The sequence below is a fragment of the Caretta caretta genome, chromosome 2 (genome assembly GCF_965140235.1).
Source record: "Caretta caretta isolate rCarCar2 chromosome 2, rCarCar1.hap1, whole genome shotgun sequence".
In the NCBI taxonomy this organism is placed as follows: domain Eukaryota; kingdom Metazoa; phylum Chordata; order Testudines; family Cheloniidae; genus Caretta; species Caretta caretta.
The window spans coordinates 24656791-24671665 of NC_134207.1; the positions used below are offsets into that span (position 1 = coordinate 24656791).

Below are 14875 nucleotides of genomic sequence, written 5' to 3' on the forward strand. Positions count from 1 at the left end.
CTTTATAGTCTTGGTTAAGCAAGAGCACAGAACTGCCTGGTCAGCTAGTCAAATTCAATCCTTATTGGTGGTGGCAAAAGCTCATTACGATCGGATGGCTGGTCATCAGTGAATGTGAAACAAAGCCATTCAGTGCAGCTCTTAGCAGGCAATAGCCTGATCCAACTCCTCAGAGTCACCAGACTTCTATTCACTTCAGTGGATCAGGTCAGCCCCCAGTGTCCAAAACTTCAAACAACATTTACAAATGCCACCTTTGTTGACCATCTCAGCAGAAAAGCCCGTGTCACTGCTCACCAGATCAAGACTCAAGCACACTGGCATGGTGATACAGGAAAGCTTGGTGTAGACAGAGGTTCTCAGTCAATCTTGCATGTTTCACATTTTAACCAAATTGAGGGTGGCGGGAGAGGGTGTTTTGGAAAATCTCCACTGCTGTGCCTCCACTCTCTCTCTCTCTTTGGGACTGAATGGGATGGGGATATTCAGTATATGCCATTATCAGATCTTTCATCCCTCTGGCCAAGAAGCTTACCCAGTCCTGCTCTAGTATCTTAGACCTCTTGCATTTGTTTTGCACTTCCCACAGTTACCCAAATTCTCTTGTAATGCTCTAAGATTTTCTAGTTACGGTAAAAGCACTTCAAGACAAAGTTTGATCACAACCCTTTGGATTCTACAACTTATTACTACGAGTGAGCTGGAGAAAAATCCCTTCAAATTCAGGGTTTATTGAAGTGTGATTCAAAGCAAGCCATTCAAGCGAATCAAAATACTCCATGGCTATAAAGCAACTCTGGAGGTTTCTCAAAATTGGTGATTAAAAGAACTCTTGTAATGAACAAATTATTCACTTCTCTCTCACACACACTTAATTGGAATGACGCAGTTTTATTTGTAATTTAGCCAAGATCCTGGAGACATCTGCATTGATTAACTAAAAATTTTGTAAAAGTCTCTCATTGTTATGGCTAGTCTTTGTTTTAAATTGTCTACCACTTGTGTGCAATCAGCACATCTTTAAATTAGTTTCCTGAATACAGCAGTTCTAAAACTGCTTTTCCAGCAGTTTACCCCAATGCCACAGAACACTCTGCTTTCATAAACAATTTTATAATGTTATACATGGCGACAGCTATGACAATTTCCTGCCATATCCTTGGGAGACCTTACTGACCCCCCCCCCTCCCATTTGTTAAATAAATGGTGTATGTATTATTATGGGCCAGGATTGTATGTAACCTCTCAAGGAATAGGGGCCGGGAGGGGTGGGGGAGGGGGGGAGAAAATGCGACAGATGGGGATTCAAAAGACTATATTGAACAATGTGCAAGACAAGAATGGACTACTGGAACAAAAATGTGTTAAGTGGTCTTCCTGAGAAATATCTAGTGGGAAGTGAATGCAAATTCCCTACCGCCGATTATGCAAAAACCCAGCCTTTGGAAGCTATGCCATGAGGAGTGAGCCATTGTCTGCTGGTCACCTGTTACATGAGGACAAGATCAAAGGCCCAAGCTATATAAAGGAAAAGACTATTAATTTCATTGAGTGACCCCTAGTTCTTGTGTTACATGAAGGGCTAAATAACACTTCCATATTCACTTTCTCCACACCATTCATGATTTTATAGACCTCCATCATATCCCCCCATCCCTTCGTCATCCCTTTTCTAAACTGAACAGTCCCAGTCTTTTTAATATCTTCTCACATGGAAGCTGTTCCATACCCCTAATCATTTTCGTTGCCATCTTTGCACCTTTTCCAATTCTAATATATCTTTTTTTGTGATCGGGAGAGCAGAACTGCACGCAGTATTCAAGGTGTGAGCATATCATGCATTTATATAGTGGCATTATGATATTTTCTGTATCATTATCTATCGCTTTCCTAATGATTCCTAACATACTGTTGACTTTCTTGACTATTGCTGCACATTGAGCAGAAGTTTTCAGAGAACAATCCATGATGACTCCAAGATCTTTCCTGAATGGTAACAGCTAATTTAGACCCCACCATTCTGTATGTATAGTTGGGATTCTTTTTTCCAATGTGCATTACTTTGCACTTGTCAGCATTGAATTTCATCTGCAATCTTGTCATCCAGTCGCCCAGTTTAGTGAGAACCCTTTGTAGCTCTTCACAGTCAGCAGTGGACTTAACTATCTTGAGTAATTTTGTATCATCTGTAAATTTTGCTACCCTACTGTTCATCACTTTTTCTAGTTCATTTATGAATATATTGAATAACACAGGTCCCAGTACAGATCCTTGGGGGACCCATCCATTGTGAAAATTGACAATTTATCCCTACTCTGTTTCCTGTCTTTTAACCAGTTACTGATCTATGAGAGAACCTTCCCTCTTATCCCATGATTGCTTACTTTACTTAAGAGCCTTTGGTAAGGGATCTTGTGAAAAGTTTTCTGAAAGTCCCAGTACACTGTATCAAGTGAATCACCCTTTTCCATACTTGACCACACTGTCAGAGTTCTAATAGATCGGTGAAGCATGACTGCCCCTCACAAAAGCTGTGGTGACTCTTCCCCCTCATATTGAGTTCTTCTATGTATCTGATAACCCTCAGTGTGGGTCATCACTTGTCTGTAGCTGTAAGGGAAAGAATTAAAGCTCACTGGACAGCTTCTGAAGACCCTCTCAGTTTCTAGATGCTTTCAAAGTTAGTCCAGAGTCAAAAGGGGCTATCAAACAAAGAACAAATTCCTCATCTTATATCACCACCTTGCCTAAAAAAAAGTGTATATTTTATATATAAAAAATATACACTTTTTAAATGTGTATACACACACACACACACACACACACACACACGACAAGACACAAAACAAGAAAAAGTTCTCTGCAGTAGTTAAAATTAACCATAAAGATAGCAGATCTTGCTTAATGAATTTTCAGGGAGGGCTGGATCTGTGGACTATCCATCCAAAAAAAGGAAAATTTTCAGATAAGCAGCCACAGGTCTCCCCGTCTCTCTCAAGGCGAGGTCCACAGATTCTCAGGGCAGGATTTTCTCAGCAGTGACAAAATTCATAAGGAGGCAACAAAATACCATCACTGAGAAAAAGGATTCCCATACTCTAAGGAATCACCACAGCATGCAGTACCCAATTGCCAAAGGCTAAATTGGCTGAAGACCAAGTATTTATCTTGTAAAACTTCGTAAATGTACGCAGGGATAGCCAACAGATTTCCACATAAATGGCCTGTCCCTTCTCACATTGTGATGCCACACTGTTTGTACTGTGAGAGTTCTTGTACTCACTGGAGGATTGCGTCTTTTTGCTCTATATTCCTCAGCAATGCACCACTATATCCACCATGAGACTGATGATGTGTAGGTCTTAGCAGCTCTTTTCCTTAGATGAAACAAGATCAGCAAACCTGTTTTTCTTAAGCTCTCAACTCTCTTCAGATAAATCTTTAAAGCTCACCTTACATCCAACAAATGCAATACTTTCTCCTTTGGGCAAGGAGGAGGTGGACAAAAAGGAAGATAATCTCTTGTGCTCAACGAACAATCACATTCACTTGTGGAGTAAAGTTTTCCAAAACTACTTTATCACTGTGGAAGATGCAACAGAATGGATCACTTGAAAAAGTTCCCAACTCGGACACCCTTGTTGCCGAAGTGATAGTGACCCAAACGGTTGTTTTGATAGATACAGTGAAACCAATTTCATAGGTTCAAAAAACACCTATGGTAAGGCATTGAGCACAATTTTCAAATCCCAACTCAGAGCTGTATGCACCTTAGAGGATGCAATAGCTGAACTGCTCCAATTAAGTGACAAAATGTCTGTATGATAGGTACAGGAAGACTTTCTCGATACACTCAAAATTGCTGACAGTGCAGAAACGTGCACTTTCAAGATATTAGCCCGCAACCTGAGATCAGAACCATCTTGTAAAAATTCCACAACATAAAACACTTTGGCTACATGATGCTGAATATGTCTCACTCTGCACCAAGCTTTGAACTTAGACCAAATCCTTTGCCAACACAATTCAGACAAGACAGAAAAGTAACCCCTTTGTTTCAAAAATTTATTTTCAAATGCCAGACCGCTAGATGTAATTTACTTGGATCTTGATGAAGAACTGGTCCCTGGGATAACACACCTGGCCCCAGATTCAGGAAAAATGGTGGCTACACTGACATGTTCATCAGGTTGGGAAACGAAGGCCGCCTGGGCCAATAGGGAGCCACTAAGATCACTTCTGCTTCCTCCTTCCTGATTTTCTGTATTGCTGTGGTGATGATGGGCACTGGGGGAAAAGCATAAAGTAATCCCTTTTAGCATTTGAGCAGCCAGGTATCTATGCTTAGGGCTTCTGGCTTTCTCCTCCTTGAAAAGTACTGGAGAGCTTTTTAGTTTGCCTTGGATACAAACAGATCCAGAATCAGAATTTGGAAAATGTCAGTAATCAATCAGAAGACTTCACTGTGAAGACTCCATTCTTCCTGCCTGATAGTCCTTCCATTCAGCCAATCGTCTTTGTATTGCTAATGCCCTGATAATAGCGGACCCTGATAATAGCGGAGAGTCCGCTCACTGTATCAATAATGCTGCTTCCTTCTGTAGATCCCTTCATCTCAAACCCCCTGATGGTTTACGTATGCCACCACTGATTTACTGTCCCTCACTATAAGGTTATGATCTTTCAGCAATGCAGGGCCCAGCTGTTGAAGAGCATGCTTTATTGCCCTCAATACTCAAAATGTTAATGCTTTTTCTTTTGCTGCAAGAAACATCATGTCCGTTGAGTCACTGACTTCTTGAAGAATGCTCCCAAATCCTTCCAGATTCATGTCTGTTGTTACGACATATCTCTCTCTGCAATCCCTACCTGCAACCTCTCCACACTCATCCACCAATTCATGGATTTCAAGTGATGGAATGTTCACTTTCCAGGATGGGGAGGGGGGGGAAAGAAATCAGAAAATGGCAGGGAAGGGGCAGCAGGAAGCCCTGGAAAATCCTCATGTGCATTCTTGCCCAAGGCATTATTCCTATGCAGGACACAATCATCCCTAGAACACTCAAAGTGCTTACGGATATCCTCAAGAGCAGTCACTGATCTGATCATCAGACCTCTCCTCATTGCAGTCAGGCATTGTTTCTAGTGTTGAAATTTGCATTGTGGGAAGACTGGTCTCTTCACTTTCTGGATTTAGACTTGTTCCATCTGCTTTTGCTGTAGCCAGAAAAGGATACTTAGGCCTGTAAGGCAGCCAGCTATTCCTTTTCCCAGATTTGGAATTAGAAATGTTCTGTAAGGACTGATTTGCTTTATCTGAGGACTTCACCACCACTTGATCAAATGGCTGCCCAAATAATTGACCTGAAATATTTAGAAGCCACTAACATGATTTGGCCTGTCATTGGATCCCTTAGTCAGCCAAGCAGTGCTAAAATAATTGCCAGATGGCACAGCCCTTTTTCCTCAAAGGGATTCCTTAATGAGGCAAGCAGTGCTACAGAAAAGCCACAGACATAGACATGTTGTCTCACTGAATCCAAAGGTGAGCAAGCAGATTTCCTTAAAGGCTGACTCACACCTGTTAAAGCAGGCAGAATAAATTAGTCAGAAATAAGTGGTTGGCCAAGTGGCCCCTTCACAGCTATTTATTTCTGCATGTCTGGGCTGCTCTCCTTCTCAACAAGTTGTATGAGGCATGATCAAAAGCACTGATCTGGGTTCCATTTTGCCTGGCAGGCGTGTCATGGCCAACTGCAGCATAAGAAGGGTCTGGTTAGCCCAGACATTTTTGCACCCTTTCCAACTTCATAGGCAATCAGAGGAATAGAGAAGTGTTCCATCACAGAGGCCTCCCCAAATATGTTACACTGGAAGCTGCTGTAGCTGGCAACCTTGGATCAGAAGGGATTTTCTGCTATAGAGCTTCCCCAAGACTAAATAACAGTACAGTAGTGCATAGAATCCTTTTTGGTTATTCTGTTTTATTTTCTTCTTGCTCTGAGCAGGTCGTCTGGGAAAGTCATCCTGCAGCCAACAGAGGGGATGTGGGGATTGGGAACCTGAGTCAGATAAGGGGTCTTGCAAACTTCTCTACTAACAGGCATCTTTTTAATCCTGCCCTTTTGAGAGCAGACAGAATATCTGTCAGGGAACATGGTAGCTGCTGCCTGAGGCTCACAAGATGGTGGCCTCTGATGGGAAGATGCAACAAATTAAGGAGCTCCTTAGCCCAAGAGGGGATGTCTTCCTTAGGGGCAGATTCACTTTTTCTCCCTTTGGGCTAAGAGATCGAGACCTGGCTGCTCTGATTATGGTTTCCCCAAGCCGGGCTGCTGTCCTTTGATGCAACCACCTCTGGTGGTCCTATGGCTCTTTTCATTTTCCTCTATCCTTCAATGCAGCTGTGGCCAGGCTGCTGGTGGAGAACTCCTACAGAACAGGCTCTTAGGTCAGAGAAGGGAGTCAAAGCGAACCCCTCCTGGTCCCAGCCGATGAGAAGGATGGAGTGCACAAAGCACAAACCTCTACTTTTACATGCTCTGGAAAGGGTACGGAGCAAGAGGAACACTGCCTTAATCCACTCTTCTTTGGGCCCTTCTCCGCCATCCTCCTAGCCTATTACCTGAGCACTGGGGGCAGAAAGGGGGAGGTTGCTGTCATAACTCCAAAGAGGAGACAAAGTGCCTCTTCAAGCCCCCCCCCACCCTTTTTTTAGGGAATCCAATATGTCCAAATTAGACCAAATGCTATCCAAATGACTTATTAACAAAAGTTCTCTCTCACACATTAGATGCTGGATTTTACCGCTCTGCCAGTAGCTACAGGAGGCAGAATAAAACTGATGGGATCTTCTGAAGGTGGGGGCTACTCCCTCATCAGCCCTCCAGTCAGATCTGATTCTGCCCCCTAAATACAGGCAGATGACAACTCACACTGAGGATCTGTGGAACTACCTCAGAGAGAATTAATGTTTGCAATGCACTTGAAATAAGTGAAGTGCCATTTAAATCGGTCTTGCAAAATTCTACTTGCCCATTCTTTTGGGGAAAGTAATTTGTTTGGAGTAAATATTTTTTTCTTTACCAATCATTATGGTACAGAGCGGACACGTAGATTTTTGTACTTGAGCTGGTATATTCTTAACAATTCTGCAGTGATAATGATGCAAGCGCCGAGTATCAGTATCCTTTTGTGAACTGAATTGTGTTTAAAAGGGAGTGAGGGGCGGGAACACAGAGTAACTCAATTGAATGTACAACACCACGTTCCATGGAGAAAACAGGTTTAATTATCAAGCTCCAATATTGATCTGACCTCTCCACTCATTGTCTCAGTCACTCTTGACTTGATTTTTACCAAACACTGTGGTTTCCAATCACCACTTTGGCTCTTCTTCACCAATACCCAGTTGCCTCCCACCCTTGTCTTGTCATTTGTTCTGCATTAGATTTGATGATCCTCCCATACAAGACCCTTTATAATATTGCCCCTACTGATATCTTTGCTCTCACGTGCCCCCTTCATGTGCCTTCTGCCCCATCACGGTCCATGAGGCAGCTGGCTCCAGTGATCAGAGGCTGCCTAGGACTCAGAAGATTTGGTTTCTAATCCCGACTCTGCCACTGGCCTGCTGTGTCACCGTAGGCAGGTCACTTCACCTCTCTGTGCCTTTGCTTCCCCATCTGTAAACTGGGCAGGATTTTTCCCTTTTCCTTTGTAAAGTGCTTTGGAGTCTATGCAAGAAGAGTGCTATATATGAGCTAAGTATTATCTTGTATGGCTCCCATCATTATAGTCCTCACAAGTTTTTCACCTTGCTTCCCCCTTTCTCGCCTCCACCGACACTATGATGCTGTCCCCTACAAATGCTACAGTCTCCCTGTTCCTATCCACCAAGTGCTCTCTGTCAGATGCTAGGAAACATGTGGCTCTGACCCATCTGCAAGGGATAAGATTTAAAACCCCTCATATTTTCAACTGCAATGGAAAAGCTACTTAGGTTAATCATTGGTGTTTATTTGGGACAGCTCTGACATAGTCAAAGCCTACTCTCCATCATCACGCACAATATAAATGATCATTTACACAACTGTGAGCAGGAGATTCTGAGGGCCAAATTCATTCCCAGCAATGGAATCGTCAGTAGTGCCTGTTTACATCAGTTCTGAATTTGGCCCTGAGGTTTTGTGCATTCTGAGAGCTTACCTCTTTTGAATTTGTAATGGCTGAAGATCCCCAATAGGTAACCCCTCTGGAGTGAAATATTTCAGTAGCTCTTTAGCATCCAGCAATGTCAGAGATTCCCTCTGACCATCTTTATGGCCCAGTAATTGCTCAGAGGAATGCGCCAACATAGAAACTCTGGAGAAAAAAAAACCAAACAATAAAGTAAATCTGTCCTGCCAAGAGGCACTGTTAGTTTGGAGCAATTAAAAATGGTTTATCTCCAGTGTAACACTACTGGAATTAGCATTTCAAAATATTTATTGAAAACCTCATAATAAAATGGTTTCAATGCCAAGGCTCTACCAGTCTTCCCAATATAAATTATCAACAAGATTTTACAGTTTAGTTGAGAAATTTAACACTGGGATGGAAAGCAGACATTCAGATTCTCCAGCCTGTGAGCAAATTTTATATATTTGAAGATTAATTTAATTCTCATGAAAGAGAGATTTATAGCATAGTTAAAGGTAAGAACTAAAAGGAAAGTATTGTACAACCCGCCCCTCATAATTCTTTCAATGCACCTAATTCAAGGACAGCAAACTGTCTCCTCTTCTAATACTGAGAACCTTTGCCATACTACTTTAGGAAGAGTAAAATTCACCAATGGGAAATAGGATAAAATAAATGTATTTCATCTAGGACTTAGAGCGACATTCACTGAATCTAAGAGATGGAAAGGTCCTTGAGATACCTGTCAAAAGCTATGATTAGCAGAAAGATAATCTTATCTGTTTTGAGAGGCAAGGACAGCGTTTTGAAAAAGGCACAAGAAAGCATAGATCTAAGCCGAGGCTGCAAGTGAGACATTCCTCCCAACACCCTGATGTAGGCCAGGCCACCCTGGGACTTTGTAAATTGAAAGAAAAAAGCAACCCATGATAATTCAAATTGATTGTACGCTTATCCAGTAAAATGTTAAAGATCCACAATAGAACAAAGACCTAGAAAAAGCAATTGGGAGTTAGGGTGAAATGAAACAAATTATAAGAATGAGTTAAATACCTAATTACATGAGGCCGTAAAAGACCCAAAGGAGCAGCATTTGAACCCAAGTCTAAATAATGAACATTTTTCAAACCTCCATTAATTCTCTTATGCTTTTAAAATGTTATGACCCTGGCTCTAAATGAAGCAACACAAAAAGATTAATGGTGCGTCTATATTGGGATATAGTGGCAAAAACTGCTCCACTGTGTTTACATTACAACTTGTGCCACTGGGTGCGCAAATTTGACGCCATTATGCACCAGTTCCTAGTGTGGATATGACCTTTATCTTTTACCCACCCAATGGTGCCTAGTGGAACTTCACAAACTTAGAACTGTGCTCTATCAAAAGGCTACATAACAACACCCACTCATAAATACTGAAACACCTCTGCAATACCTTTTCAAAATGGCAGTGGATCAGGGACCCAGTTTCAACCTTACATAAATTTCCCTCCTCTCCTCAGTTCTGCAGGACCCTTAAACATATTTTATGAGATTTACAAAACCTCTGTCAGCATTCACAGATCTTGTAGAATGATCTTTAATGTCATCTGTTTAAAAAATACACAGTATTTACCATTACCTCATTTTTTGTTTAATTTTTTCAAAATTTTCCAAGTTCTGAAGAACATTTCTTTCTGGCCACTCCAAAGGATTGGGCCCTATTAATTCAGATTCTGAGAGAAAAAAAACAGAGTTAGATTAATACCAAAGCTATTACTGTCAGCTGACACTTAATAAATCGGATGCCATTTATCTTCAATCAAAAGAGCCGGGTTTATTAGTACTAACAGGAGGATACTCAAACTGTGGCTCTAGAGCCTCTTGGCAAGTCTTTAAGGCACCAAGAGAGGCTGTCATAGAATACATGGCTCTAACTGAACATCCATATGCTCTGCTTTGTGGAGGGAAATACAGAGCCATTCACAGTAGCACACTCCACATTGCCAGGCACATCTAGGGCAGCATGAAGAGTACTGAGGAAATGTACCAGGTCATGAAGATTCTTCCTAGTGGTCAAGAAAGGAAGAAAGAGAGAGCACACAGTAATAAATTGAGTCCCCAAATAATCCTGGGGACTCAATCCTGAGACTGATATTTTCATCATCATGTTGTAGCAATACACATTGTGTTGTAACGAGGAAAGGTTATGGTGCAGACATGGTAATACAGTGTTCGGATAGCACATGACAATCACACTGGAGTTATCTGTGACTCCACTGAATTATATCATATTAAAATTTATGTGGAGCAAAGACAGAACAATTTTGTAATGTCTACAAAGAAGATATTACCTAAATATATGATGCTGGCAACACTACTCGATAAATAATTCAAAAAGGGAACATCTTGTTCAGTTTTATACTGACTAGGAAATCCTGCACATTTGTGTGTGGTGTGTTTAGTGGTTGCTTCTAGAGAAGTCTCCACACATACAAAAAAATTTCACAGTCCCTATCTGCATGTGTTAAAATCATCACTCAAGAAGATGATGTACTGTATTCAGCATATTACTGCTGTGGGTCTAAATCATTGCTGCTTGCAAACAATTTTCTGAGTGAAGAGATATGTGTTTGGTATGCCACAGATAAATAGCAGCTGTGAACCTGGAAAGGCTTTTTATTAAAGTTGTGATACGATATGGTAAGTGCTGGGTCTTCTGTAGAATAATCTTGCTATTCTAGTACTATGCCCACTAATCCCAGATGTATGCACTTATTCTTCCATGTGAATTAAACAGATGAATTAATGGGGTAAAAATATAAAAAAGGCTAGTTGGATAGAATACCACCATAGTTCTTCAATGAAAGTGCAAAAAAAAAAAACAAAACACAAAGGTGATATAAAAAAAAACTGTACTACTTCTCACACATGAACAGTTTTGTAGTGAAGTTGGACAAAAACATCTTAAGAACATGATAAGATGCACATTCATTCAATAAAGAGCTTTCAATATCATACAGAAATCATAGTATCATTGTCAGCAATACCCAAAAAGATGTAAATAGTCCAGTGGTGAGAATAATTGTTATATGAATGTACAATAAATATTATGGATTTCCCACTTTCCTCTCTTTCTGGATTAATTCCTTTAACATTCATTTTAATGTAACTGCAATATGTGAATAAGAAGTCTTGTTTGCAGATACTTTTCCAAAAAACAAAACAATCGCAATAAAATAGTGGTGAATTTTCTAATACAGATGCCTACCACTAGTCATTGTGTAGGGGCTAGTTTTGTTGATTGCTTTGTGCAGAATAGTTTTTGGAAGGCTGGTGTCATACAACTCTAAAAAACGTTCCCTAGTAAGTGTTAACAGGGTTTTGAGCTCATCAGCAGAAACTGTTGAAGGTTGCTTGCCTGATTCCCGCCTCTCTGCAAAACAATAAGAAAAAGGGGAAAAAATTACTGTTCAAGCTGCTAAGCAATTAGGAAAGATTGGACCCTGGTTGGGAGAGAATTTAGTTGACAAGACATGCAATACTGTATACTTTAGGGACGTGTTACTAGTTTATTCCATTAGCACATGTGGAACATTGGGAAGGCTGAAGTTCAGAGATCATTTTCACAAGTGCTTTTTATGACTAAAGTTACCTTCAGTCTATTGACATCCTGTTAACTGCAAACCATTTACATTATGATCGGGCTATTAAAACTGCAGTCTCTCCAAAGTACGTTTTCATTTAATTAAATCTGCTCGATCAATGAAACTAGATTAAATATCAAGGGACAAACAAAATGTTCCTTACTCACCCAAAGTTGAGGCACTTAAAGAGAAAAACCTTTCAGTCCGGTTTACAATGATACACCCACTTACAATAAACATGAATCTCTAATAGACGTTCAACCTCCACCATTAAAAAATAAAAGAGAGAGAGGGAGAGAGAAAGAAACACTACTGGAGATTAACAGAAAGAACTACAAAGTAGCGGAGTACTAAATCCCCACAATAGTCTCTTTCTGAAATCATCTTTTCAGCAATAAAACCTGGTTGCTCTCCACAACATATTTATGAAACATAGACTCAAACACCAAAATAAAAATCAGCGCTCTTTCATCTCTATGGTTTAAAAAAAACATAGCAACAAGTCATCACAGATGTATTACTAATTGTTTCCTAACTGCAAACAATATTAAATGTTTCTATTCCTTCTTCATAGACTATCTTCCCGGGACTTTATATATTAAACAGTCACATTAAAAATTCAAAATGAAGATATATTTGTTGAATACCGATTTGAGATCCAGTGGTGATTTAATCCGATATTCTCTCCATTACTTACCGAGACATTCCTTCAAGGCCAATGCTTGGACATAAGCCAGTTTCTTTTCTCTCTGTAGTATCTGCTCTCCATAGAAATGTGGAAGAGAACTGATGAAGTCAGCAGTACAAAAGCCTGTATGGATTATGAGAAAGCCATTCTTAGGTATGTCTCATATGACTTAGGAAATCACCAGCTCATGTTTATTTCTTAAAGGAGCTATCCTTGTGTATGACGCAAGTACACACGCATTACTATATATTTCATATTAAGAAAGCCATAGCTAAAATTTAGTATTTGGCTGAATCCTTTAAAGCAAGGAAATTAAAAGCGAAGGCTGAAAATCCACCTAGAAGTCACCTTATTGTGCACAACTACCAAGGAGGTCTCCACATGCTTGGCAATCTTTTTCCATATTACACGCTGTAATAAATAAGCATGATTTGGATGAAATATCTGCCTAATCCTTAGCTTTGAATTTCCATGCTGTTATGCATTAAAGTCAGACTTTGAATGTTGATATGTTATTGCAGTTAATATAATTAACATGCGTAGGAGGTAAACAGACTACTGCATTTGATGTTTGAACATAACCCATTGTTTCCAATTTCTATAACATATTGGGAAGGACTTTAGGGTTTTCCCCCCACCACCTTTTTCATCTGACTAAGATAAACTATTATGATCAGGCAGTCAATTCTATTCCGTTTCCATTTCCTCCAATTACAAGGGAACAGACTTCCTCTATCTGAATGTCATCTAAGTCAGCCTTGCAAAATTGGACTTGTCCATTTGCCTAGGGAAAATAAAAAAATTTCATCTCAAGGGTAAGCAACTAGAATTTCGGCTGGGTTGGTCAATTTTCATGACAATTTTGCAAGTCTGATTTAAGTATTCATTTTAACTGGAGTTGTACAATAAAGCACTCTCTTTGCTCCATGTGGCAATGAAGGTATCACAAATGATGGGCTATGCATCTCTCATAGAATATATTGAAATCACATACATTTTAACTTGAACTTAAAGATTTAGTTTAAAGTTATTAGTTCTTCTGACCTTTTCCATCAATGTTAAATAATTTTTACAAGTATATTGCTGAAACAAAAATATATGTTATCAAATGTAACTATTCCCCTTAGTTTTCCCCACCTTATTACTGTAAATAAACTGCATATATTGTCAGTCACCTCCACCAAGCCCCCAGAAACCCTTAAAAAACAGAGTTTAAGTCTTACTTGACTGTGTTTCTTCTGTGCTTGTCTGTAGCTTTCCATTTATTAAAGCAAGAGTGGCTGTGCCATTGATCTGATTGGCTGAATGAATCAAAGTTGCTTTACACCCTCCAAAGGCATTGCTTTGTACCAAGAAATAATATTGGCAGGACTCTCCTTTTAGCTCAATTTCTGGAACTAAGCAAATACCAACAGATAATCATGAACCATTCTGAGAAAAAAAAGCCTTTAAAATAAGCATAATATTTTCTAGACTCTAACATGGTGTCACTTGCACGGCCTCTAGCCTTGTCAGCTGAGATTGAATCAGATCACATTAGCCAGCAGAATCAAATGTGCTCAGTATTTTGATGGGAGACTTCTAAAATATTCTAAATGCATCAGGTGCAAATACCAAATCCAGATATGCCACTGATTCTTTCACATTAATTTCCAACCTGTATCCTAGTATGATGCCTATGGACAAGAGATAAATATGAGGTATTGACCACTTTTGGTCATTAAAAATCCTAGGCACTTTTTACAATATTAGCAAGGTTAATTCTGGTATCCTTGACAACATCTAATTGGGTTATCATATTGTGCCTGACACATCATTTTAATTTCAACAGGATAAGGGTGGGTTTGGTTTTTTTACTTTCTGTCTTGAACTACTGGATAACATAGTTGTGTGTTATTTAAATGCTGCTGCCGCCATGTACGAGACAATGTCTGCATGTAGTTGATAATTAACTTTGTAAAGTACATTTGAGATCTTTGGATGAGAGGTGCTCCATAAAATTTCAGTTATTATTAAATGAGAAGATAAATACCTTAAATCTTACCTTGTTATGAGTCAGAAAAGTTACAGTTCTATCCTAAAACAGGAGCAAAACTGTATGCTTAGTCTGCTACATTTGTAAAGATGGTGGTGGTGGATGGAATCTTTGCTAGTGGGAAACCCTTCTTTGAACATTTGGATTGAAACAATCCTAATTTTTTAGAAATGTGTTGTGAAGTGTTAGGCACCTCACTACTCCTCCTCCCTCAGCCCCCCAAAAAGTGAGAAAATAGGATTATTCATTAACTATGTACATTTCTGTAAATGCTTTTTATTATGAGGCAGATACTACTCACAAAGCAGGTATTTATCCTAATAGATTAAAAAATTTAAACTCT

General features: G+C 39.7%; 1 protein-coding gene across 5 annotated transcripts in view; it reads right to left on the reverse strand.

Annotated features, from left to right (window-relative positions):
* The window catches only part of MTBP (MDM2 binding protein), a 62044-nt gene that overhangs the window by 18971 nt on the left and 28198 nt on the right, over positions 1-14875 (reverse strand). For all 5 annotated transcript variants that reach the window (XM_048841567.2, XM_048841572.2, XM_048841571.2 and 2 more), the window contains exons 12-16: positions 13721-13894; positions 12507-12620; positions 11434-11598; positions 9805-9898; positions 8209-8364 (exon numbers count right to left, since the gene is read on the reverse strand). In XM_048841567.2, coding sequence (XP_048697524.2) covers positions 8209-8364; positions 9805-9898; positions 11434-11598; positions 12507-12620; positions 13721-13894 — 703 coding nt within the window. The remainder of the gene's footprint in view (positions 1-8208; positions 8365-9804; positions 9899-11433; positions 11599-12506; positions 12621-13720; positions 13895-14875) is intronic.